Source organism: Ornithodoros turicata, chromosome 1 (assembly GCF_037126465.1).
Source record: "Ornithodoros turicata isolate Travis chromosome 1, ASM3712646v1, whole genome shotgun sequence".
NCBI lineage: Eukaryota > Metazoa > Arthropoda > Arachnida > Ixodida > Argasidae > Ornithodoros > Ornithodoros turicata.
Genome location: NC_088201.1, coordinates 29,769,695 through 29,797,630, shown reverse-complemented (window position 1 = coordinate 29,797,630; position 27,936 = coordinate 29,769,695). Strand labels below are relative to the sequence as shown.

At 42.3% G+C, this 27,936-nt stretch overlaps 1 protein-coding gene across 9 annotated transcripts in view; it reads right to left on the bottom strand.

The window, feature by feature from the left end:
- The window catches only part of LOC135377822 (chromodomain-helicase-DNA-binding protein 7-like), a 135,207-nt gene that overhangs the window by 31,618 nt on the left and 75,653 nt on the right, over positions 1-27,936 (bottom strand). For 6 of the 9 annotated variants that reach the window (XM_064610523.1, XM_064610515.1, XM_064610518.1 and 3 more), the window contains 11 exons: positions 21,137-21,151; positions 16,090-16,131; positions 15,442-15,515; positions 14,015-14,223; positions 11,471-11,678; positions 9,298-9,422; positions 7,903-8,376; positions 7,465-7,733; positions 4,963-5,100; positions 308-544; positions 110-250 (listed from right to left, as the gene is read on the bottom strand). In XM_064610523.1, coding sequence (XP_064466593.1) covers positions 110-250; positions 308-544; positions 4,963-5,100; positions 7,465-7,733; positions 7,903-8,376; positions 9,298-9,422; positions 11,471-11,678; positions 14,015-14,223; positions 15,442-15,515; positions 16,090-16,131; positions 21,137-21,151 — 1,932 coding nt within the window. The remainder of the gene's footprint in view (positions 1-109; positions 251-307; positions 545-4,962; positions 5,101-7,464; positions 7,734-7,902; positions 8,377-9,297; positions 9,423-11,470; positions 11,679-14,014; positions 14,224-15,441; positions 15,516-16,089; positions 16,132-21,136; positions 21,152-27,936) is intronic. The other 3 variants (XM_064610520.1, XM_064610519.1, XM_064610521.1) reach the window with 3 other exon arrangements.

Here is a 27,936-nt window from a genome sequence, read left to right as displayed (position 1 = left end):
AGGCAACAGAACGTCTTAAATTTAGGAATACTCTAGAGGGAAACATACTAAACAAAAATGTAAGAACCATGCTACTGGAAGAGCAATTTTGCACTTTTACAACTCTCACCGCAACAGAAGGAATAGGACTGCAGCTTCCGCCAGGAACCATGCCAGCAGACAGTTCAGTTGCTGTGGAAGGTGTCACAGCAGATGCCGCTGCCACTATGGATGCAGCTACTGTGGCGGATGGCAAGTGGGGTACCATATCCTACACCAAGGCATAAGAATGGTGAGATTGCACTCAAGTGTCATCAAAGGGCACTACCTGTAAGAGCGGTGGTGGTGGAATATGCTGCTCCCTACACACAGGTGTGTGTTCAGGGGTAGCATGAGGGGTAAGCTCCGTACTCGAAGCTGCAGAGGCCACGGGGGATGACGGGGACTCCACGGGAGTTGCTGGGAGTTGTCCAGATGCAGGCACAAAGCCCAGACGAGCAATGGGCCATTCATTTTTCTCCACTGCATGGACTATATACTCAAGGCGAATTTGCAGCACTTTGTCCTAAAATGAGCAAGAGTTGCAGTATAGCAAGCCACTCCTTTCCAATAAACACACACAATAGAGAGCAGGCTTGTACAAGATACTCAGAAATAGTATTTAGGTTAAGTTACTGAGTACCAGGCAAAAAATTAACCAAGTAGGGCACTAAATAGTCAACCTTGGAAAGTAATTGAGTAGAATACTAAATACTCACAAAAGTAGCTCATTAGTTTCAAGATACCATCAAGTTCCAATTTGTGAACTTTACTGTTGGAGAAATAGAAACAGGGTGAAGGTAGAAACGGAAACTTCTTTTTCTGCGATAGCTTGTTAGTGCAGGCTCTCTTCCGCGGACATCTCGCCCAACAATGTTGCTCACGCGGATACCTGATGTTGTGTTCAAAGGAGGAGGAAGAGCCAGAGAAAACGAACCTCAGCGAGCAAATTGCCTTAAACTCAGACTTGTACAGTAACCTGAGCAGAGTATTTAAGTTACGTATCTAAAATGCTTTTGCGAGTAACTTGGTATCTTCCAAATACTTTCAAAGGTCAGTATTTAGTAATTTAACTTTAATACTTTTTTCAGCTGTACATGCTACATGTACTGTTGGGGACACGGTTGTCTGAAATAGTCTGTCATTAGTTCCGCAGCCCATATTACCTTTGTTGCACTTGAAAGTGTTGTGCCAATATTGTATTTGAGGGTGGCCTATATGCTGCACGTGTTTATTACTCTAAGGAAATAGTCTTGCAACACCTGGGGATTTGAAATGGGATAAACCACGGGGTGCTGATTTCAGACAACCGTGTCCCCAACAGTACATACAGCTGTCACGCTGTACACATGCTTTAGCGTCCGAGATATTCGGGACATCCACGTCCCTCTTGGGAAGGGGTAGCGTACAGAGTCTCGGGTTTGGGAGCATGCATGAGGCAATGTGTTGTCCTGAAAGGTATGCGAGTAAGCCATCGAGACCCCTACTAGGCAGGATAAAGAACTGGTCCGAAAGCAGTAGCGAGAGGGGGTACGTAAAATATTAACTCTTTATGAGGTTAAAGCAATGATAAGGAGTAAAATGACAGTAAATTCTGTTGTTTCTGTAGAGCACCTGTTTAGTATTGGGGGGTAATGTGTTTAAAAAAAACAGCGCAGGTTATCGTATACTGAATGAATGAAAAGCCATTATTTTGTTCTGAAAGTAGACGTGGAGTTGGGAGAAAAGCCGTTGCCTGTCTCATTCACGCAACCCTGAACTCCGCGCTGGTGAGCTATACGGCCACACACTTCGCTGGTCGAGGTGGGTACACGGCAGATCAAACAGACTTTGTCGTGACTGGGAATTAGCGAATACGTCTGAGAGATGCCCTACAGCAAACGCCCCGGAAGTATTCTCACCAAGGTGTCGGAGCGAATCGAAAACCGGAACCGAAAACCCCCCCCCGCTATTTTGGTGCGAACCGGAACAGAATCGAAACCGTTTTTTTCGCTCAGGAAGGAAACCGAAAGATTTATTTAACGTTTTTTGGTCCAAGCAAAACCTTCGCCGGTTTGGACTACGAGTAGGCAAACGAAATTGTCGTCGTGTGTTCTGAAGTCATGTCATGGATACTTTACGAGGGTTACTGTTACGGTGCAATGTATGTCGGTATACTATGACCCTTAGGCTCCCTTTGTAACGTTTTATCGTTCGCGCAGATAGACTTAGATGTACATGTGACCGGTTGTGACTCTCTACCAATGTGCGACCCAAGGGTGCTGCGAAACGGCTTCTCTATCGGTAATGTCGCGCAACGCGTCCCTTGTTTGAGAACAGCGAAGTTGAATACATGTACGTATCTGCGAGGCAAGCGCGTGCGAAGTGGCGCCTCTTTTGTGGACAGGGCACGAAGAAAAGAAAACGGAGCCGTCGAGCGCATTTGTGAGTGAAGGTTTTCCTCGATTTGCGTCGTACTCGTGCGGTAGTGCTTGCTGGTGGGGAAGTAGCAACAGGCATTCGGATGGGACGCGATCGCACCAATCCAGCAAGAAAGTACTTTACGTATGACATCACGACAAACAAGTCCGTCTGTATCATGCGCTTCAAGAAAAGAGAAAGCCTATTTGAACAGACAGTCACCTACAGGAACCAGAACCTACCAATTTCACAGCTGCCTATTAATATTAAATATGATATATGCATAAACGGGTTTACATTTTGCAGCATTGATTTCTTTCTGGGAATGAATATGTCCACCAGAAGCGGAACCGGTTAAAACCGGTATGAACCGTTATTTTTTTGCTCCGGAGCAGAACCGGTACTGGACCGTTTATGATAGAACCGGAACGAAAACCGGAACGAAAAACGTTTCGGTTCGACACCCTGATTCTCACTTTGGACGACGCACTGGCACGTACGTCGCTCCCCAGCTGTAGACATGCAACAAAGGATTGCACAGGAGCCATGGATATAACTCGTGATCGCAATACTATTTTGTTGGGCTGCATATGCGCTTTGTTTTCCAGAAAACGTACTATAAATCATATAATGAATAGCAGTCAACAAGAAACAGTTCGCAATGTTCGTAGCAGACGTTTTTTTCTACCAACGAATGAGGGAGCTCTCTACCACAAACGTCACACTAGAGGGGGTGTGGTCTGCAGTTGGAGCGCTTCGACCTGTCACTGCGGCAGCCATTTTGCAAATGAATTGAACCGCGGTGAAACAACTTTCAGCAGAAATATTCTGTGGCAATGCTTTTCACATACTGCTTTACAAGATGACAGCAGTTTTTGCCCATGTTGGATACCACTTTAATGCTCCTCTAAGCCTAACCATTGCTAAAATGTGAATTTCATTCGATAAAATGACTTCGGTGAACATAAAAAAAACGTGAAGCAGGCACATTGCTTAGCGATATCCTACTTTGAAACACGGTCATCCTCAGACCGCTTTGATTTTGCTATTCGTGATTTTGTTATTGTGGATTTTGAACGCTGGGATATCGTGACAGACGCGCTTCGACAGACCCCTAGCATTCACCAACGCGCCCTTCATGCCAACAGATTGTCCCACATATGCAGGAAAGCTTAGGTGCCGCAGAAGGATGGAAGGTACTCCAGAATATCTCAGATGACACTTATGCACATCTCAGTTGTCTCGCGACGTAAACCCCCAATTATTATTATATTATTATTACTTATGCACATGCTGGCATAGCGCCAAACCAAAACCGGTGAAGTTTGTTTTTCCCGGTCTTGCTGTCCTGTATTCGGTACAACAAAAGAAATCGTGTTCCCAGTGAGTTTCGTTGTATCGAAGTTCGACTGTATCGTGTTTTGCTGCAATGAGGTTAGAGTGTATTGCATAACCTGTACATGTGTACCGCGTGACTGTGTTGCTGAACATTAGATGGTTGCTAAACTGGTCTACATAACTATTGTATACACAAAGCAAAACCTAATTGCGAGTTGAAATTGTCACGAGTGATTCAATGGACCTCTTTCCTAATCACACTGCAGCCGAGTGGCTCTTTGGCAACGCAGTTTTGTCGCACGTCAAAGCACTCCCGCATGTATAGCACCCAACCACAAAACCAGTGTTAGCGCTCCGCCAGCCAGGGTGTCGTGTCTCCTGAGCATACGTCATACTCTGGGAAAGGTGTTCCACCTGAATTGCATGCATAAGTGCATGTAATTTTTCCTTTTCTTATTTTCTCTACTTTTACACAAACACCATCTGTCGAGTGCAGAGAGAATGTTCCATGGCATCTTCAAGGTCACAGGCACCACGCACCAGAGCACTGCACAGGCCTAAATTTACCGGCACGTGCCGTGCCCTATGCCACAGAGTCTTGACGTCTCCACCTCCGCATGACAAGAGCAACGGGAGCAGAGATATCCAAGCAATTTTGTCATGCTGCAATATGTCATACAGTGCTGCTGCGACAACCTATTTTGCCAGAATCCATCTCAGGATGCTTTGCGCTGCGATGCATCACACATTTTGTCATGTGTTTCACCCTTTATGCAACACGTTTTAGCAGAAAGACTGAGGAAGGGCCCAGACACTTGGTTGTTTTGTTGGATTAAATAATGTGAAAGAATGGCTCACAAAAGCTGCCCCCAACTCAGACCCGGGAACTCTCTGACTGAACCAGATCCCGCAATCAAAACGACTTCGAGTCGAGGCCCGATTTCGACCCGCGGGCCAGGCTGAGTCAGGCTGAGTCAGGCCGGGCTTTGGTTTTCGCGGCCCAGCCCTTTGCAGTGCTCTACGATACGCTCAGGGAATTATGAAAGAGGCCCATTGTATAGAGCTGGATTGGGAGCATAACATGCTCCTGGACATGAAATGTTTCCTGGTTGCTTCCACTTCTTCAAAAATAAAAATGACGTGAACCAAGTCACGAGCACATGGCTCCTGTCACATCACTTTAAATTTGGAGAATAGTTTACCAACCTTTGGCCACCGCACTGGGTTCCTACTAAAATGAGGCAAGTATGGACCAGGTGGAATGACTTGCGTGTCCATGTTGCCTTCTCCGTCGAGAAGGAAGCTCTCTTGGCTGAGTGCCTCATCCTGCTGGGAACCTGTTTCCTGCATAAATTAACAAAAAGGAAGTGCTTTAACAAATTTAGAGGGATACAAAGGACAAAATGCCTAATATTTCAAGATGCAAGACAGTGCATTAGGAGGACATGACATCAGGTAATACCGTATTTACCCGCATAATTTGCGCACTTTTTTTACCGAAAAATGACGCGAAGGTTGGGGGTGCGCAAATTACACGAAGCATTAACAAGCAGACTTGAAAAATGTGCAAAATCTGTTAAAAGATGGTCCTTTAGGTGAATAATACAATACAATCTCGGTGATAGGAATCTCACGGGGTAGCGGAAGACATTCGTATCGTCCGAAATTCGTATAAAAAAAATTACACCAAAATAAAAATTTAGGCAAGAAAATAGACAGTGACTGTTCATATTCTATAACTGTCAGTGAAAGAAGTCGGTCGTAAGGATTTTCTCTCTTCGTTTTTGGCCAATGCTGTAAAAATTTGCGAGATGATTCAAAAAGGCCCAGCACGTGCTTTCAACGCTTTTTCTAAAGCGAGCTTCTCCTAAAGCACGCATGCGTTGAGTGAAGTCAGCTTGCGAAATGCTGACGCGTATGTTGCCGCCAGAAGTTTTCCTAATATGTTCCCTCCACGTGTTCCGGTCGTTCTTTCCTAAGCCAGGGCGATGTCACAAAGCTTCGCAGTTTATTGTAGTGAGGGGATAAAAGGTCAAAACAGAGATAAGATTCCATACCCGTTAATCCCTTTGATCTTATCTCCTCCACCAAGGGAGAGTAATTGCTTGCATTACGCAACATGATGTAGGGAATTCGTGGTGAGGATCTCCCTCCTTTTTTCGAAAGGAGCAGCAGCATGAGCCCCGTGACACGAGAGCGTCAGGGGGGAACGACCTCTGTTGCGCACGAAACTAGGAGTGCGCAAATTACGCGAGTAAATACGGTAATCAACCTTGAGTGGCAAGAGAACCATGCTGACAAATAAGATTAACAGCTCGTTCAGTTCTGCTTATTCTATAAATCTCCTTTGCATAAATACTTTGCAAAATACATATCAATTTTTTTGTTGTCGTTCTCAAATCCTTGTTGCAACCTTTCCAAATATAATAAATACACTATCAAAATAAATGGTACACAACGTTTATTGGTCACACATGTCGGCCAGTGAATAACTAGCTCAGTAAATGATTCATAACTAGGGCTATGCAAATATTTCATGTATTTTGGGTGTATACAGCAATCATGTATTTGATATTCAATTTGAATAGTATTTTCTCAAATATATTTGACTCATCAATCACCTATGGTAATGGCAAGTACATCTGCCAATTAAGGATTCGACTGGCAAATTTTCATTCCTACAGAGTGCCAAGCTGGAACAAGTCCAATCTCGTAAAATCTGAAACTTCCACGGCACACATTTTTTAATGGTTTAGAGCGCAGTTCTGCATGCAAACAAGTATTGCGCCTTGTATGTGCTATACTCCTTGGTGCAACATTTTTTTCTCTTAAAGGAACTGTAAAGTGAAATATAACCACAATATTTCAAGGTACCATCATGCAGAACTTGGCTGTGTGATCACACACACACACGTCATCACCTCTCAGTTCTTCATACTTATCACACTAATTTTGAACACGTTTAGAAACTGAAGGGTAGCGACTCTCAATGTTCACAAAGAACAAAGTTGGAGTCGCATTTGAGACAGGTTACTATTACCATTAGACTCTTTTTGAAGAACAGCAATTCTTGAGAAGTTCTGTTTAAACTGTTAATCGTTGTAACGTCAGAGTTCTGTGCCTGCAAGGTGATCTGCGCCATCTGTTGGCCTTTTTCTCTCTCTGCGTCTTTGTGTCGTCTGCTCACTGTATCGCTGCTGTTTGCAAAACCTCGCATCCAAGTGATTTAAATGAATGTGTGGTTTGAGTTCTTGTGTTCCAGAATACACAAACCGTATAGCTTCACAATGGAATGCTTACTGCACTCGCGAGAAACACACTCTCACATCTGATGTATTGTCTAGTTGCTTGCGTTCTCAATAGATGGTGCACAAGTCGCCTCAGGGTTGGGGCGATTCTGGAGTCCGCTAGCTTGCTTTGCATAGCAATCTTTGAAATTCTATTGCTGAAAAACTGCTCAATATACAGCAGTACTATTACATATCTTAACTGTCCAAGTTAGAAGCTTTCAGAAAACCATATGGCTTCTACAAGTTTACCTTTACTTACTTTACTTTACCTTACCTTACCTTTACAATTAAGCAACAATGAAAGTGCTTCATAGTGCAGAAATTTTTCAATGTCAAAACACAACATACTGTTCATGATGACAGGTGAGAGCTTAGTTTACTTTGCAATCACTAATGGTCATACAAAACGTTTCCTAACCTGAGATTCTTCTGTATGTGCACCAGACAGCATTCTAGATGCCTTTCCCATGGCGGCCAGCAGGTCTCCAGGATCCTGCTCTGTCTTCTCCACGTCAGTCTTGTTGCCATCATCCTCACTGGTAAGCTGTTGTGAAGTGTCCTTGACCTCCGAAGCGCCTGGCATGGCCAAAGTGGCATCTAAAGACAGGCTCTTTTTCTGCGCAACGTCTGGAGTCACATTTTCCTTGCTTTGTTGCTCAGTCACTGATGGTTGAGTGTCGTCCAGTTCTTCAGATGCACGATGCAAAAAGAATCACAAAATACATGCCCAGATGCACATTATATACTGCATACCTGCTGAAAACACAAATCTCTAATAGCTCTTGCCAGACAATCAATGCCGACTGGTCAATTGATCCAACAACCTTAATTCTAGAACAAATAACAACATGCTAACCTTGAACACCAGAATTTGTTGCCTCTTTCTTGTCCCCCACATGTGACTGTGTTCTAGACTCTTCAAATTTCTCCATTTCAAATTCACCATCAAGAGCAGATATCCTATTCTCAGTTGTCTCTTCTGGCTTTTTATTATCCTTGGTATTTTCATACTTCATTTCCTCTTCAACAACCAGTGACTCTTCAGTCTTCTCAGGAAGGTCCTTTGTATCATCAACTGTACATTCCACAGCATCTTCCATTCTTTCTTCTGCAGCGTCCACTTCAGTGGTCTCGGATGACACAGTGCCTACGGGATCTTTAGGTAGGTCAGCTACTAAGTCTTCTGAGGTTTCAGAGGTTTCAGTTCTGGGTGTTTCAGCTGGAGGCGGAGGAACAACAATCTCTTCTTTGATCAGATTAGGAATCTCCTTTGAGAGTCTCTCTCTGTCATCTTCCGTAAAGGACTGAGACATCTGGGATGCTGCATCTCCTACAAATGTGTATTGTATTATTAGTATGTAATGCATTACACAGAATTACATTAAGGAACAACACAAAACATAAAAAAGCATCTGACAACAAAACAACAATAGGTTATGTGTTCAACCTGCTTAGTTTGATGTACCAGCTTTAATTAATAAATGCAAAGTCAGTGACTCATACAGAAGCAACAAAGTACAGCAGTAAAAAGAAGGCCATTTATGCGTACATATACATAGGGCCCTGCGTTTTTGGGTTTTATGTTTTTTGAAAATCGAGGGGAATTGGGGTTTTATTTCAGGACCCGTAGAACAGTAAAATCGGCAGCCAGATAGGCCCAAATGTCACTGTCGCCATGTCGAGGACCGCAATGCATCCGTTCTACAACCAACTCGGGGACTGCCTACGCTCTTGGTCACGTGATACAACTCTGTTATGTGACCAACTCCTACTCAAGGGTTTGCTTTAAAACGCAGCCCTTATGGCAGGTGATAGTGGACGCTTCAAGCTAGAAATATGAAAATTGTGCTTCAGGAAGAGCGTTTTATTTGAATTAGTAGTCATTTCAAGTTATATTAGCTTGACTTAATCAGACTATCTGTAATGCCGTAATATGAACAGTACTGGTACATCTGAAGTTAGTTTGAGCTTGGCAGAAATTTTTACTAAACCATTTTCAACTGAAATAATGTTTACTGTATAACACATTAACACTAGAGTGAACCTTGTATTTCAGCACACAGGGGTAGAACAATGCAGACTTGTTTGGTGGCAGGCATTTTCAGTATTCATTCATCTTACTTTTTGTGTTCTTAGGAGATGAGTATCACTCCAAAAATCGAGATGCACATTTGTTAGTCCCAAAAGCAGACAATGAACAGAATCAAGGAGCAAGCAGCTATGATGTGCTAAGAATGGCAAAAGTAACCACCTGATGTAGATATTTGACTCCTAGTAGGGATAGGTGGTCTTGCTGCAGCTTGCAGATGCACCATATCACGAAACGACAGTTCTGAGTCATTTAGGAGATGGTAGTCCATCCTGCTCAAGCCATACCTAGAAAAGGCAAATTACTGTGTAGCACAAATAACTAGAATGATGATTTAAAGGACAACCATTAATTTAGGCTGACATTTAGGTCACCACCACAAGAAGTGCCCAAATGTATTTTCAACATATTAAAAAACAAGAGTTACACAAAGTTTCTAATTTATGGAACGAACATGTTCTTGAAGTACTAAATGTTGACAGCCTTGATGTAAAGTTTTTCCTGCTGTGTCAACAGATCACTTCCTCCACTTAACAAATATGAATGTTAGCTTTCTTAAGACTCTGTACAGTGCTGGATGAAAGTTTACGAAACATGGGACCGCTGTCATTCACTCCTTTGGTGACACCCTGGCGACAGATGGCAGTGGGCACGTACACTCATTCAGAGGACTGGACCAGTTAAAACACCTGGAAGCTCTAATGATGACCTTAATGGGACTAGAGTAATCCATGGACTTCAAATATCGCGTGTTGTGTTCCATAGGCTTTTATCTTGCACTGTGACATGATGCTGTGTGTGTGTCTGGAATTGTATAGCTGCAATATGCACATTGTTTGGGTGTACACAACTGCAAAACATTGCCAAAGCACCTTTACAGTAAGTAAGTACATTCCATGAATCACGATGGCTTGTCATCTCAAAAATGTGTATTCATGAAACGTCGTCGTTATGTGCAGGAAAAGCTTTCGTCAAGCACTACACAGCAAAAAGCAAATAACGAATACCATATTTACACAATTGCAAGACGAGTTTTTCCAAAATATATGGCGCTAAAAACGGAAGTCGCCTTGGAATCACAAGATGATCCAACAACAGTGTAGCAACTGGAAGAGGTTTCGGAGCTTCGGAGGTGAATGTGAAAATTGTGATGTATCAAATGTGATGAATAGTACGGAGGATGACGTGCTGTGTGACATTTCAGAAGAGGAGAGCAGTGACATTAGTGAGATTTCTGATGATGACGATATTCCAGCTGTCAGCAAGGCTTGTTTTTTTCTTTTTTTGTTCTCAGGGTTATAGTACTGCAGTGTCATCTTGCAATCATGTAAATATCATAGTTAACTACTTGAAAATAGCTTCAAATTGTACAAAAACAGTCGAACCTCGATATAACAAAACTCACGGGGACCGCAATTTCTTTAGTTGTATCGAACATTTCGCTGTATCGAATTGAAGGTCACGAATCGCGATCTTCGCGAGGGTGCGCGCTGTACATAAGCATCGATAACTCTTGCTACAATACGGAAAAGCTTTTCTTGAAAAATTACAACAACTACAAATACAGCGGCACTTACGGCATTTTATTCTTGTGTGAAATAGCCGGTTATTCGCGTCTGCGTCGTGCCAATAAGATGCGCTGTCGCACATTGTTCATATGCCGACAAAGCATTCGCAGCGTTCTCCATATCGTGTCGCGATCCCGCACACCTTCCAAGTACGTCTGTGGCAGTGCGCCTTCCGTAAGGTTCTTCATTGCTACAACATGTTTGTCCACGTCAAGAAAATCTGGCTGATTTCGTCACGTAGGCCACCACGCGAACGAAGCGTTTCCCACACGCACGCATTGGCACCTTGCGTCTCGTGCTCTTTTCGTCCTGTACTTCTCTGCAACCGGACAGTTCAAAACCAGCGCGAAAAGGAGAAACCTCAGAAGGAAAATCCCAAACCTTCCAATGACTCAGACTTCCTTTTGTAGGCACCAGACTCCTCCCGACCCGAATTGCACGTGTCATCCTTCGCCGCGGGAACAGGACGCAGCTTGCACACTTTGTTTACGTTACTCTGAAATCGGCTTTGGGGTCATAAACATTATCTCGTTCTTTCGCTGTATTGAGGCGGCGGCTAAAAAGTATTCCGTTCTAGCGGGAGTTAAAATACATTGATCTCTATGGCCCTCTGCTGGGGAATCCAAATTATTTCGTTATATCGCATTTCGTTGTAACGAGGTTTGACTGTATTCACACAAGCACACACATTCTCAAATTTCACTATGTGTAAGGTAGTAGTCTCATTGGACTGTTAACAATTTATCAAACAAGTAAGCGATACTTACTTGGCAGCGCCTATAAGCAAGTCTTTATCATGTCTGCCACAAATCCACCATTCAGGCAGGTCCATAGAGGGTTGGCAAAGTTTCAGGCGCTCATCCAGCTCTCGGTGCGGCAGTACTTCCTCACGTATCTTGCTCAGCAACTCTATCCGTTGCAAGCACCGCGTTGCGCGTTCTTCGGAAATGGGCTCCACAATATACTGAAGGTTATCTGAAACAATCCCAATTAGGAGACACAGTGGGACGCCTAAAATTTAGCACTAATATTCTAACACCCTAGAGGACATCATAAGAGATCCCACAAAAGCAATGTACAGCAAACCCTTATTGTAACGAAGTCAACATGACCAGGAAAAGATCCTACATAAACAGCAATTTGATAAAAGTGAAAGTGCCACAAAAACAGTAACAGCTGCCTCTGAAACACTCACTGAGAAAAACGAGAGAGAGAGAGAGAGAGAGAGAGAGAGAGAAAACAAGAAAGAGACTGAAGGTGGGTTTACGAACGGGCTTCTGCCAGCTCATCCTTCACACAAAGTGGTATTCAGCTGGTAGGGCACTTTGAATAATAGTGTTCAAAAGCATGAGTTTTGGTCGAGACAGTGTGAGACTTCGAATAAAGTGATACACAATTTTAAAAAAAGGTGATCCCATTCTAACACTTGTGTTTCCTTAGTCCTTTACAGCAGCACAATACAATCATACCTGATCTCATTGTAGTATGTCCTTCAACATTATATATCCATATAACAACAAATATGTCCTTTAGACCGTCCAAAAGCATTTTTATTGAAATATTTCACTTCATGCACACTTCATTTCACGTGCTGAAGCCTACCCAAGCCATTAAACTGAATGACGAAAAAAAAAAAAAAATTCCACGAAAGGTACATGGCTAGTAACCGTGTGTTGGCAAAATCACTCATCATGACCATTATTCAGCATCACATCATAAAAAATGATGCGACATTGAGTGATGGGCTGGGACGTGATGTTCATGAATAATTAGGGCTGTGCGAATATTCGAATTCTCGAATCGAATCGAATATCAAACGCTCGAACTATGCGATTCGCGAATCGAATATCCAATATTCGATTTTTCGAATATTCGACTATTCCACGAATATGAACGACACAACCCGAAAGTGGGCTTCACCTGATGCTTCCGTGCATGAGGTGAAGCCTCCTTTACGAAATTGCCCTTGCTGCAGGACCAACACAGGCCTGACGGTGTTTAGTTTAAGATAATGTTATCCAAAGTTAGTTTTGTAGACATCGTCTGTGGAAGGGGCGGCGCCCCTCTCACATGCAGTTTAGCGATGATTTGATGTCTGCGAGTTTTTTTTTTTTAAAGTTAGGACTCATGAATAATGACTACAGCCCATGAACAAGAAGGGTGTCTTAAAGATGTCCTTTACATCTAAAATTTCAGTAGTGCAACTTCCTAGGACGAGTGCAAAGAAACTAAAGGGTGTTCATGACAAAGCTGAGGCAAGATGCCAATTCGTTTGTTTCACAAATTGCCTGTGGTTATCTGAAACAATTACAGCCTCATCCGTATAACATGCTACTGCCTGACATAAAATTTTGAAATGAAGATAACCACTCCAGTAAGTGTAGGCTCACCTGAAAAGCAGGAAGCACTTTCATATAAAATTAAAGAGTAGGGGCTTTAAACAGAAGAATTGCATGTCTCTCTTGTGACAGTTAATGCCACAAAAATTACACTAAAGCCATGGGCTACAAAATGGAAACTTTTAGTGCAAAAAGTCACATATTGTAAGTTTTGCACAAATATTCGATATTCGATTCGGTATTCGATTCGACTTAAAATATTCTGATTCGCACACCCCTAATGAATATGATTGATCGGTTATGATGCTGCCGTCAAATGACGAGTGAATGATGTTTTCCCATTGTGTTACGTGACGGGCAGTGAGTGAGTGTGCCAACATATGCAAGCAACATTTATGGCCAACTCGCATATTTCAGGTTCTAAGATTGCGTGCCTTCCATTAAAGATTGACTATCTACTCTTCAGGATAGCACCGTCAAAGGTATGGTCGCATCCATTTCAGTCAATTTCGAAACTATAGTGTCATTTTATTCCTCATGAACCACTGACCACAGTACCGAAAATGCCATGCGAAACAGTGACTTAGTTTGACCGTTATTCGACCAAATACGTAACAAAAGCAGACACGGATGTTGAGAGTGTGCCAGAATTCCCTATCTGGAAACAAGAAAACGTCACTCCCTAAGAATCAATGAAGGCGCGACTTTGAGAAATGGAATGCTGCGGCTGACTCAGAGTTATGGGGCATCTGGACGGCGCCTTTCCTCCTCTGAGCACCGTGCTCTCAATCCTCCTCCTAGGGAGTGACGTCACGCATCTTTAATATCTAAGCACTTTTCCGACGAAAAAATTTGCCGTTCCGGATGCGACCGTCCCTTTAAAAGGGAAGAGATCGAAAACGGGATTTATCACAATCATCTGTCAAAGCTTTCTTGAGCTAAAGATTGTTACCGATATTGGCAGAAACTTACCATCCTCCTCGGTGAGCTTTCGTCCACAGACACGGCGGCACATGGCGCGGAAAGCCCTGAAGTACTCTGTGAGGGTGTCATCCCGCTTGCGCTCCAAGCGTCCAACTGTACGAAAACCGTCCCATACAAAGCTTCGTGATGTGCGGTCATAGTCCACACCATAGCATGAAATGGCACGGTAAAATTCGGCTTCCTCTCGGCGAGACCACCTAACCAAGGATTAAACACAGAAAGGTGAGTGGGGATTTCCAAAGGCAATTCACATACATTAAAGAAAGGAACAAGTTGCAATCCAATGACTTGAAAATACCTAGCTATTGTGCTGTCACAATAGGGTTTGGGGATAGCCTTTCCAAAAGGATTCAGGTCATGTGCGACGCTTGGTGCAATGTGCCTGAATGCGTTGTCGTGCACGCTTTTACAAAGTATGGCTTGTCTAATGCTTTGGACGGAACGGAGGACAATCAGCTGTGGTCAGATAGCGACAAAGAAAGCAGCGGCAAAGAAAGTCGTAATGAATAAATGGTATTGTGCATCATTTCCAACTGTATACTGCCTCCCAATCTCAGTTTACTTTTCCCTAATTCGTGCACCCTGAACTTGGGGGTAGTCTTAGATTCAAGGTAGTCTTAGATTTGAGAAAATACGGTAAGTGCAAAGAAAGTGCTGAAAAGATTCTGCTACAACGCCAGGCCTATATACGAGGAGTGTTCAAAAAAAAAAGACTGAACTTCTCAAATGGTGTGTCCTCCGGAATACAGAGGGCACTCGCACACTGTGCACGGCTACTGGTGTTCCTATGCAACGGACTGCTGTTCATTTGAATTTCCTGTGACCGTTTGTTATCGAGTTACAATCAGTGGACTGATTGTAACTCGATGTGAAGTGAGTAGAGTGATTACCAAAAGTACTGAAAGTAGTACTGATTACCGTGTTGAAATCAGCCAGGAGCTGCTTGGCAATGCCATTGCGGACGAAAGCTTTCTTAAATCTATCATAACGGGAGACCAGATGTGGGCCAATGGCTATGATGCCGAAACTAAGGTACAGTCACTGCAGTGGACAGGGAAAGGGTCTCCTCGGCCGAAGAAAGCGCGGATGAGTCGGATGAAGGTCAAGGTGATGTTGATTGCTTTCTCTGACTGCAATGGCATTGTTCATCGCGAATTCGTACAACATGATCAAAGGGTTACCAAGGAGCTTTACAAAGAAGGTTTAGTACGCCTGCAAGATGCTGTGCACAGGAAGAGGCCATTACTGTGGAAGGAACAAACATGGCTCTTGCACCACAACAACGCGTCAGCACATTCGTCACTCTTGGTCCGTAATTATTTGGCCAAACACAACTTTTAAAAAGTTCCATTTTTCGACATTTTGGAAATTGCTACACCCTCAGAATAATGTGCAACATTGCAGCTGACACTCACCTCTGTTGTGTTTCCATTCTCCTGATCTCACGCTCACGTATGGCGGCCTCGAACTTTTCCCTTCGTTCCATTCTCTGCAGTGGCAAAAGGTGGTATGTGTCAAAAACATTACGGTACACACCAAAACAAACACATATGCAGGGACAGAAAACAAAAGCTAGAAAGGAAGCAGCGAACAGCTCCGACACAGAGCCTACAACTTTTCAGTTGGAATTACAGTTCCAGAACTGTTGGTTCAATTTTTGGAATTCCAAAAAGTTTTTTTTTCTTCTCTAACTACCAAAACAAAAAAGCCTATAACGAGAAAGATGTAGCAACTTAAAGCTAAACTGTAACAGCTCTGTCTTTGATGCAAAGAAAAAAGAAAGCAGCACTCAAAGGGCGTATTCACAATTTTATCCCCATCGTTGAAACAAACTTTGAACATGCCACCACTTGAACATCTGTTTACAAAATATACTACCCTGGCAGTTTTAGTAATTAATTTTTCCCTAAATGTAGTGATGGAACCATAATAATGGTGATTCGTTTAAGGCTATAGTTCTAGCATTTTAGATGTGGAAGATCTTGTTGAATATATTACTGCAAAGAGCTGAAGCTCAGGCAAAAGTGGCAGAGAAAGAGTAGCAGTATGAATGAAATGCATACATTGACAAAGTTAAAACCCTCCACCTGAATAGTGGTTAACATCTGGAACAAAGAGAAAGTTGATAATGTCATTAACTCAACAGACTTAGCGCATAAAATAAATTTCAAACTAATACAGAACTAGGCTCCTATGAATGGAAGTTTGACAAATTACTACAGCTGAGGGCACGATAAATTCGTAATGGTAGCCAATGCTAAATATGATGGGGTATGGGGATGTATGAACCAATAACACAGAGGAGGACACATAAATCAACAATACATAACAGCAAAATCACTCCACTTACAACAAATTTAGCAAGTTTGTGGTCATAATGGGAAAATTTGTGATATCGGCCACACAATAAGCATAAGGTTTCTATAGACATATACGTTATAGCATGCATTCTAAAAGAATCCAGAACCAACAAAACAAACAGGTTTCACGTTTGCCATGCTAAGGCTGCCAGTGAAGCAAAAATGAAATAAAGAAAAATAGCCACAGTGTTATGAGGGACGAAGACACAATAGGTTAGAAACTACAACGCAAATGCAAGGCCGCATAGTTATAGAGGAAGGGGCATGCGTTGATAATTACACATATATCATAAAGTACAGACACCAAGCACGTAACAGATTTATGGCGCAGAAATCTACTGTGAAATGTATACGTGGTTTTGAAATCCCTAGATTCCCGGCTTTCAAACAGGTACTGCATCTACGCTTGCACCACTTCTTGCACACTTGAAAAGTCCAAGTACTAGTGGAATTGCAGATATCAGGGTTCCTACAATACTTTCCCAGCTCTAACGATCATTCAAAGTCATGCTTTACTACTATTGAAGCACCAATGCAGAATTTTGGAACAAAAGGAAAAGAAGGTATTCATTTAAGGCCACAAGTCGATGTCAATCCCTAAACAAAAAATATATATTTTTGTAGGGAACATATGTACCATGCACCTTTTGTAAAATTAGCAATGCAGAAGTGGCAAAATTGTGGTCAACACAACTTCCTTTTTAAAACATGCGATAGAGAGCAGCACATGCCAAGGATCGTTAAAGGAACTTTGGCGATGTCGTAAATCGCTTGTCACATATGAAATAATCGACACTGACAAGAAGGGCATCACTACTTTAAACTCTGGGGACCGCAGTCTAGCTGGAGCAATGAAGATGAGGATTCATTTTAAGATCATGGACAGAGGTACATTTGCTGATGATTGAACTATCTAATAACCTCAAAGCATAATTTGAGTGAATTAGTGTATGGATTAGGATTAACATCTGAGCTTTCTTATGAATGTCAGAACACACAAATGTGCAGGGTTACAGTCAAAATTCTACTGCATATACTAGATTCCTTATCAGTATGAGCAGCAGAAAATTTTGGCAGAGCAACAAATTACTTTCAGCCACCAGGTCTTATAGAGGACATTATAAGGGCAGCCGATACCACCGCAACCCAGAGCACTCACATTATGCATGCTCCTTCAACCTACCTAAACCTACCTATTTAAGGTTAGCTCTACAAATTATGTACTAAATAACTACACACAAATTCGCAGCAACTGAGATGATGTCCCAAACACAGCAAAGAAAATAGTGGAGAGAATTTTTTTGCAACATGAGGAGTGTGATGTCACTGCAATGCCAAGTAGATTTATTATCTTGGGGCATGTTACTAACAGAGAGCACGGTGACATCGCAGGTGGTGTTATTTCCAACCGAGAAATACCTTAACCTTCAAATTTATTGCTGTCTTTGTGTACTACACAGGTTATGTACAAGGAACTCGTCCCCACATTATGCATATCCTAGCTATACCGGATTGGAGCAGGTGATACCAGAAATGATGCGTAGAAACTAGCGATATCGTGAACCAGCATTCCAAAGAAGATAACTTATCTTTAAAATTCAGTTCAGATCACAGTCATTTGTGTCTACAGCAAGCAGTTTGTACCCACAGAGATTTAAAACAAATGGGCTCTGCAGAACTAATGAGTGCACAAATTTGCAATCGAACTGAAAAGTGCTGAAGTTTTGAAAAAGTAATAGTTCTATATCAAAACTGATCACCCTCATCTACACTGTTAGTAAGGTCATATTACAGCCTGAAAAATATGAGAAATGTTAGCATGCACGCTTCCAGGGAAATGCAAGATAGCTTAATTCGAGCCAGCCATTATTTAAATCCATCCTCTTTTCTAAATATCTTGAAATAAGCACGTACTTTGAGTCCCTAAAGTCACTAAATTTTGCTATGTAAATGAGCCAAAACTGAAACCACGCACTTCTCGAGCGCAAAAAGAGGAAAAGGGAGTTAGTGTCGGAGGGCTATGTGATTTGTAGTGATAGAGCTGACAGGAGTAGGCGTTGACCTGATGGCCAGATCGACCGCTTTTTAACCCAGATAAGCTGTCGTTTCAGTGCTCAAGAAGTACACAGTTCTGGTTTCAGCTCATTTGCATACCAAAGTTTGGCAATTTATATCTCAGAGTACGTGGTCGTTTCAGGGTTGTTGTTTTTTAAAAAGAGGGTGGATTCAAATAATGATTGCCTCCAATTCTGCTGTCTTGCATTTTCCCAAAATCACCTAATTAAAAAGTTGTTGTTGTAAAATGTTGTTCATTAAATATAATGAATTTTACGTAAGTCGTCCAGTAGTTGCATGCGCTTTCCCACAGGATGTCTCCCTGGCCGCGAAACCCGCCTGCAAAAATGGCATGAGTGCTGCTCTCTCAGCTTTTGCTTTTTCAAATCTGTAAAGGATATGTAAACCCTGTAGGAGCTCCCTCAAAGAAGCATTGAGGTGACCCTTTTCTTTTTTGGCTGCCGATGGGCGCAGGTGACCTGCAGCAGCGCATGCGCGAGGCCTCAGTTCCGCACACCTTTCCTCTTGGAAAGAGCGTATCGGAGAATGAAGGAACGTCGTGACGTAGACCACTGCAGCTCAAGCGGGTACAAGCAACGCCTGAGCTGAGAAAGAAGAAAAGCTGAAGGACATGGGGACTTTTCGTCATCACGCAAGGATCCTGTCGGCCGTCCGCAGCTGCTTTTGTAAATTTGATTGCGCAGGGACAATACACTGCACAGTGAAAATATTTTGCATGGTGGCTCCTGAAGGACAGCTTGACAGATGAGACAAGGTTTCGGGCCACGTTAAATGCCACCTCATTGCTCCTTTAAGTGTTCCACTGATTTGGCCTCATACTTAATCTACTGGGCATTTTCGGAAACCAACCAGCCTGTGCGTTTTGGGAGGACAGTAGTTAGTGCACGAACATGCAAAGAGATGTGCAGAATTACTTCATTTGAGAAAAGGCAACAAATTGTGTGCCCAGATGGTTGGTCCGGTAACTGTGCAAACCAGTTTGAGCATTAGCGCAAGCTTGCAGAGCTTCATAAGCCTTTAAATTAACGAAAGGTTCACGATATCACTAGAAAAAAAGTGATTTTGTTGAGAAGAAAAAGTAAATGCATTGCAGATCCAAAGTTTCCAAAACTTTTGAACATCTGCCACTCTTCAAGCACTCCTCAAGTTCTATGCTTTACAGTTAAGTTGAAGCGACATATCGCAACCTGAGTAGCAGGTCAAATTTTTACAACTGGCTTCAGTGCAATGACATTAATTCGAACTTCCGGATAATTCAAACTGAAGCTCAGGTCCTGTCGAAGTCATGTGCATTTGATTGGGGGGGAAATGCCAGCAATTTGAACATATAAACGTATGCAACGGTTTATTCAAATGACATTGCACAACTGCGCTCAACTACACTCCTGCCTGTCCATGCGCCAGCCAACTCGCTACTGGCGTATGTGTGTCAGAGGCACGTTTCCTTATTTAAGTTTACTTTCTACTTATAAGACGATTACTCATAAAGGTGATACTTGTGCCGGAGGAAAGAGGAGCAAGGAATGAATCACCGTAATGGTGTGCACAAAGACGGCTGGATTGAGTAATTCGTGGCTTCACATCGTGAGACGAGCGACACCACAGTGGTCGGTCTGTGGATTACTTTTGCCCACCTGAGGGTTCCTTAACGTGCGCCGAAAGCTCAACACACGGCACACCGAATTTAACGTCCCTTGTGGAATACAGCGTGTCAAAGCAACTTGTACCTTGCCTCTAAGTTGCTGGCGTCCACGGCCGTGATTGAACCCGCAACGTTGGGATCAGTAGGCCAGTCTGCGCAAACTCGGCTGGTACTGCAAACGTGCGGCAAACGCGCCTCCGATGCAGCTAGTACGCGCTGCCAGCACATCAAGTCATCGCTCTTTTTAGTTTGCAGTCCACTTCATTCAAACAAAGCTTCGGCCACCTTTCAGCTCGAATTAACGGTATTGCACTGTAGTGTCAAATGCAAATAACATTATGAATTTTGAAAAATGACTGACTTAGCACGCCTTCTGGACACACCAGTGGGGCAAATGAGCTTGCCTACTTTTAGAGCCTTTGTGGTGATGATTAAAGAGATCTGATCAGTCTAGTAGGAATTGCCACCCTAATGTCCAGTTAAGATTTCCACCTCAGCTGATGCTTTCTGTGCTACGCTTCGTCTCTATTGGTGTTGCTTTCCAGCACATTTGCCTGCAAGCATGATTCATGCTCAAGAGATACGTTGTCCTAGGTGCTCCTCTGCTCGCATGGTTCTACAATGGCAATCTAGTCATTAACAATAGGAAATATGTTATTTCATTTTGGAAGCTTTTCCTGTTTGCCTGCCTGCATATAAATTAAATCACCCATGAACAAAAACAGACCAAATTCACTGAAGTCAATCAAAGGCACTGCAAGAGAACGCAAGTGTATGCTTACATACAGTGATACAAATGTCACTATAGACATTTCAGGTGAAAGCTCTTGTCAACGTCTTAAACCCCTTTTACTAAAGTTTTCAGTTTTCTGACTTATTGTTGCATCTGCCTGTTTAATTTCATCCAAGCACAATAACTAGGGTAGTGGGAATGCAAGGTCAGCAGGCGAACGAAAGCACAGGGGTAGCCAACTCATTATGGACAAAGCAACAACGACAAGACTAGAGTTCAAAATTTAAATGAAAGCCTACCTGATAGGCTGTGTTCTGCAAAAGGAGGCAGAACCAAGAAAATACTTTTAATATTTTGTCACAACAGACATCTTCAAACCACTTGCAACTGTGCTATTGCTATGTGCAGCACTTCTTATCCAAAAACATGTTAGCGTACACCATCCATTTTCCCATTTGAAATTGCTCAACTCACATCTCACTGAAGGAGTGTGAGAGTTGCTTTTGCCTCCGTATCAAGTTTTTACGCTGTTTCAGAAGCAATGAACCCAGGAATTTACATAGTGGAATTCATAATACGAAATCCAGAAAATTTTTGAGTGACATGAAATCATTCATGATGAAAAATGTTGGACTTGTTTTTGCATGAAATTTTTGCACATGACGAGTCACTCCAGAGCTCTCAATATGGCCACTAGTACGTAGTAGGGTTAAAGGACAACAATTTTGTAAGTCACTACCACCATATGAATTAGCATGTATGTGTAAAAAAATTTATAACTGGCTCATGATGGAGACTTGGATGTCCAATGTGAAAATGGACAATGTACACATAATCACATTATTGACACTGAACTTCAAGTAATATCTTGCTGAAGTGTAAATGTTTTAGATCATCCCATTCAACATACACCTCTTTATGTCATACCTAAACTGATCATAAAGCTTTGGTGCCTCTAATTTGTGAAATGCTGTATCAAGAACGCTCCGATTATTATTGCATAACAAATAATTTTTTTTTTTTCCATTTTTCATTAGAGGCAATTCAGATGATTTTGTCATGGCTTACTTTCTGAGTGACTATTGGGCTCCCCTACATATTCGATGCCACTCCAAAGCATGCACAGGTGTGTAGCTTATAAATTATAATATGTATATACCACTTCACAAAAAGGTCAAGCTGCTGTGTCCCATACAGCACACATTGCACAAACAGAATAGGTAATGAAGTGCAAGGGACAGTATTCATTCAAGTTTACATCAATTGTGCAAACTCCATTTTCGAGCTTTACATTTGTTAGATTGCTCATAGTTGCACACCAGAGGATTTTTAGGATGTACCAGAAAATTTGGAAGGACAGTTACAACTGTCATATAAGGGTGAATTGCAGATGTCAAAGCAAGTGGAAACTTTGGAAAATTGTGCATACTGTGCTGCATTTTTTTCAGAATAGCATGCAAATTCATCTGTTGAAATCTCAATGTAAAACTAAAGTTTGACCTGCCATGTGACAGTCATACTGGCCACATGAGCAGTACAGCGCGGATGGGAAACTGCAGTGCATGCTTTTGGGCAAAATGAGCGTAAAATCACGGCATGTGCACCACCTTAGTTACGTGACATACACAGGCTTCCCATGGAAGGATTTGGAGAAGCAGCAAATACTCAAGTCTATTTTAAAATTTTGGGGTAAACAGCTCATTTCATACAAAACATTCAAAATGTTTGCATGATACTTAAAAAAATAAGCAGATTTCTCCATTAAAGAAGAACCACCGCTTCAGGAAGTGGTGTAAGAGAACCCAAAGGATGGGAATGAATCTTCTGGAAGTAGACTCAAAACACAAACAAAACAGCTGAAAATACAAAGCTAAAAATTTTGCATATACCAGGACTCTTTTTCACTCACTTGCCACATTTCGTTTTCATGACAAACATATGAAGCCTCTGGACTCTGATAAATGACTGTAACGCGTAAATAAAGATAATATCACGACACGATGAACTGGCCATCACATAATCTATACAATTCCTGGCATCGCATTTCCAGATGCTTAGAAAATCTGTGCAAAGTTCTGAACCTCATCATCTTTCTCAAGAGGCGGTTGTGCTCTGCCACAGAACATACAATTTCCCACAAATATGACAGACCTGATGGCCTTTTTAGGAATATCTCCTCTGCCTCTCTTTGCCCAATGGCAACACAATGAAATAGAAAAATAAAAGAAATACAGCCAGGAAACTGCATGCTTTGAAATTAATTTAGCTGCTGAAACTTGCATTTTCCTAGAGGACTTCCAAATGGCCATATTAATCAAGGGCTGAGGACAACAGGTATAAGTTCCAAAAAGCATGTACATGAGGGACTGTTCTACAGCATATTCAGAAACACTCAAACAATAACGTTCTTTAGGAACGCTGAAGATTAGGGAAAAAAGGAAACAGTTATACTCCTGGTCTGGACCGCCATGGAAGGCTCATGGTGCCCCCTAGTACACAGACATGTATGATACGTTCAACTTTCGCATATGAGTGAGTCACGAGTGTATCCATCTACAGAGAGACCACTAGCAGAGAAAATGATTGGGAATAACCAGGCAGGGCATTAAGTAAGACAAAGGTACCATCACATATCAGTCACAATTCATTACAGCGTTCGTGTTCGTTGCATTTTCAGACTAATTGGGAGGTTGAAATCATGTGCATTATTATCTGTACCTGACACAAAAATGAACAGAATCATGAAGTTCACCTTTCTTTTCAACATTCTTCACCAATCTTCAATCAGTTTTATCTTATGCACATGTTGCATGGGTGCACATCGCACACACCACAACAGTTACGGCATCACTTATAGAAAAAGATGTCTCTCTCTGCACTCAAATTAACTGTATAGCACAGATTCATCAAGGGTGGCTGTTCCCACGACATGTACTTCCAGGCCCTAAGGAATGCCTACTGTAGTAGAGTGAAGGCAATTTATGGCAAACCTGAGGGAAATCATTGAAAAGTTCATCATGTGCATTACTTTGCAGTAGGCAACATCACTACAAAACAACGCAATACATACAAGGAAAGATTTTCTTTTGCTGAGAGCAATAGCTCAGTGCTGTACTTTGGCTGGCACTGCCATTTTACATGTCAGTATTGCCTAAAGCACATGCACGTTAGAACAAAGCTCTTCTATTTGCGTAGCTTATGGGTTGATGTCACATTGGCATTGTATAAAGTTGTATTATATCAGGATGCTAGGGTATCTCTCAGGATTTATAATGCAAGCAATACTTGGAGTACAGTGTGTTCAGTTACTTTTTTTTTGGTAACTTGTAACTTAATTGTTGCTTTTCAGATCCAGTAACTTCTTGAGGAACTGTATCTTTTAACTCCATCAGTACCTTCGTTAAAGCAACTTAGGTAAGTCACAAGGCCCTTTTGTTACCTGACAAAAGGAACTCGTCAAAAGTTAAGTTACAGTGTATGAAAAGGTAAATTAAGTTATTAACGAAGCTACTCGTTATGAAAATAAACTTAAAGTTCCCAAGTGACTTTAACAAAGTTACCTAAAAAAGAAAAGTTCCTCAAGAAGTTACTGGCAGTCAAACATAATGAGTTATGCTAAAAGTTACAAAAAACAGTAACTTCGTTAGAGTAATGAGTTACCCTGAAGACTCCAAATAATGTGAGTTGCGTCTTTTTTTTTCTCCCTATCTAAGAGACAACAGTTATGTACAAGTTCCATTTGTCAAGTAACTTCCTCATCTCTGGTGTTAAGTATGTGTAGGGAAGAAACAGTTAATTCTACACAGGTTAAGTCGTTTCCTTGATACTCCACTGTCACTCCACTGTAAACTCTCTCTCTCATCATGGATTAATTTTGCCCAATTTATGCTCAATCATATAAGATTAGAATACAGGGTGTTTCAGCTAAATGCAAACAGATTTTTAAAAAATATGTATATATATCACTTTTTTCGAGATGAAGTCAGTTGCAATATAGCATATGCTGAAGGGCACTCCTTAAGAGGGCTCCAGTAAACTCCTAAGGCAATGTCCTAATTAACTTTCAATAATTAACTTTAATTATAAAAGCTACAAAATTGTCCCAATGAGAACATCTGGTCGCTTCAGTTACCTGGTACCGTAGCCGTTCTCAGAACAAAAATCCGTTCGATAGGAAAATTCGTGAAGGAACTCCATTTTTTTCTATATTTTGTTCACTGCGCATCTCCAGAGACGCGTCTTCCCTTCACTCCCGATTTGAGAGGGTGAAGGAGCACAGTGCCACCTCATGCGTCGAAGATGAGCTTTAACTTGCGAAAACAAAACCATCGGAAACCATGCTATCGGAACTGCCCTTATCTTGGGTTGCATTTTCTGTTTTATTTTAATCTTTTTCCAGGACTTTTCCCAAAGTGTGCTGATTTTATTTGAACGAATTATTACGAAGTGAGCGCTTCGCCTCTGTGAAGCAAGAGGGCGCGGAAAGCAACACTGCTGACGTCAACCGGCATGGAAGAATGCAAGCTTGATAGCAGACGACAATGCTGGATGACGTCACAGTATCTTCCTCGGGGCAAATCGCTATGCGCTTCGCATTTTGGTTTCGGTTTGGTATTGTCACTATTTACGAATTAATTACTCGCACAAAATGAATGCAAACGCTGTATTCGATATCAAGGGAGGGGTCAGTGTTCGGTATTATATTCACCTAATTTTTTTCGAATCCTTGCGAAGTCCCCCTTTAAGGAGTGCCCTTCAGCATATGCTATATTGCAACTGACTTCATCTCAAAAAAAGTGATAAAATATATATTTAAAAAATCTGTTCACATTTAGCTGGGACACCCTGTATATGGGTCACACACGGGGCACTCATGAATGAAAAGGTAGGAGGTGAACAAAGAAGTGAAGAGCAAGAGGGGTAATTGCCTGAAACTGTGTGTTGAATAAACCAGTTGATGGACAGAGGTATTTGGCCACGTGTTTTTCCTTTATGCCATGCCACTGTGAGCATCGGAAGGTAAAGTGGAACATGCCACTATCAGGTCAAGGTGAGAGAATTGCCATTTTATTTACATAGTCATCTTTTCAACAACTCTTCAGAGGTCGAATACAAACTGCCCCCACGGTACTAGTCAGCATCTACCTCCCTTGCTGCATGTTTTCCATTTGGAACACGGCGTCTAGCCTTTCTGAAAAGCACAGACACATCCTAAAGGGGGGGAGGGGTTCTAAGAGCTATTTAGTGGCAGAGCCGTGTATTAAAAAAGAGAGTTTGGCAATTAATCGGACCTGCCTATACCTGAAGCTCCACATACTTTCTGAGAAGTCTGGCCAACCACCAGTCGAAATGCAGTTCAACCTTACTTACTGTGTGCCACCAGGTTGGGGGGGGGGGGGGAATGGATTGGATTGGATTGGATTGAAATGGATATCCCTCGCAACATACCAAAACAATGGATTTGGCGGCCACTTTTATGGTCGCAATCTGGATAGAGAGAGGCATGTCGGGAAGGCCACAGAATTGCAGAAATGGTTGCTGGCAGAACCTCTTGTTGGTACAGAGACGGCTGCCAGTATGATCTTTTAATTATGCAAAATAAGCAGATGGAGTCACAAAAAAACAAAATTCAGTAACAAATGCTAAATTTTACGCATCAGTGGCATTTTTCTTGCTAATTTCTTGGGATCGCAATCTTTGCTAGGCCTAACAAAACACATCATTTCCACATAAATAATGGTAGCAGAGCAAATGTTAGAGCTGATTTTGGACACAGTTACAAGATGGTATATATTCACAAACTAAAATTAAAGCAGCTTATGAAACCCTTTTTTGTCACCAAATCCCTCGACCAAGTCACTACGCCTCCATGATGGGAAAAATTTTGCACTCATGGTGGCCCCCAAAGAAAACAGCAACCAATGAAAAGTGCTCGAATAAGCTACAAAAGGGGCCAGTTGGTACATGACTGAAGCCGTAACTACGGAAGAATACGAAGACAAACATAGTGAACATCGTACGACATTCACAGTGTTTGTCTTCCTATTCCTCCATGGAAATTGATGTTCTGAGGCTGGAACACAGAATACGGGACAACAACGCACACAAGCCTCAAGTGCCTAAGAACAATGAATGAAGAAGGAAGTCACTGAAAAGGTTAGTCAGCTTAAGGACTGGAACCCACATCTTTTGGATTACCAGTCCAGGACTCTACCAGCCCTGTTAGAGCCCTGGACCGGTAATCCAGAAGATGTGGGTTCGTGTCCTACACCTTTTCAGTGACTTCCTTCATTCATTCATTGTTCTTAGGCACTTGAGGCTTGTGTGTAATGTTGTCCCATATTCTGTGTTCCAGCCTCAGAACATCAATTTCCATCGTGATCAACAGATGCCACTTGCGTCGCCCCCATCGTATGAATATGTGTGTAAGAAAACATGTAAGAGTGAAAGTGGAATGTGTGAGAGAGTGGATGTGGCTTGTCCCTTCAGATGACGCACCCTTGGAAGTCGTTGGGGAGGTGTGTTAGCTTAGTTCAATTGGTAGAGCCTCGGACAGGTAATCCAGATGATGTGGGTTCGAGTCCTACAGCTGGCTAACCCTTTCAGTGACTTCCTTCTTCATGAACTATTCCTCCATTGTTACGTCTTCAGTCAAAAGTTTGATTGAAAAGTCAAGCCTCTTTTTTAGCCCCCTCCCAATGGTCAGACTCCCTTTTAATCCACAGCTCTATCACAACTCATCTACTGCTTAGTAGATGAAGGGGCTGCATATTGTGGGATCCCCTAGGCCAGTGGCTCCCAAACTGTGGGTCGTGACCCCCAGGGGGGGGGTCACGAGATGCACCGAGGGGGGTCGCAAAGCGGCCCACTAATTTAGAAAATGCCACGCGGTGCCCGCTATTCTGCGTTACCAGGAAGCCCGTGGCAGCAGACACGGAGGTTTCTCATAAATGCGCTTGCATGCGGGTTACAAGACGCTTTCGATGTGTCACACAGCCTCGCTTTCACACCTGCTTTCACGTGTACACGAGGGCCAAAATCTATGTCGTGATGTTCACTCACTCCCACTAAAGGCCACGGAGTCTACTTCTATCTCGTC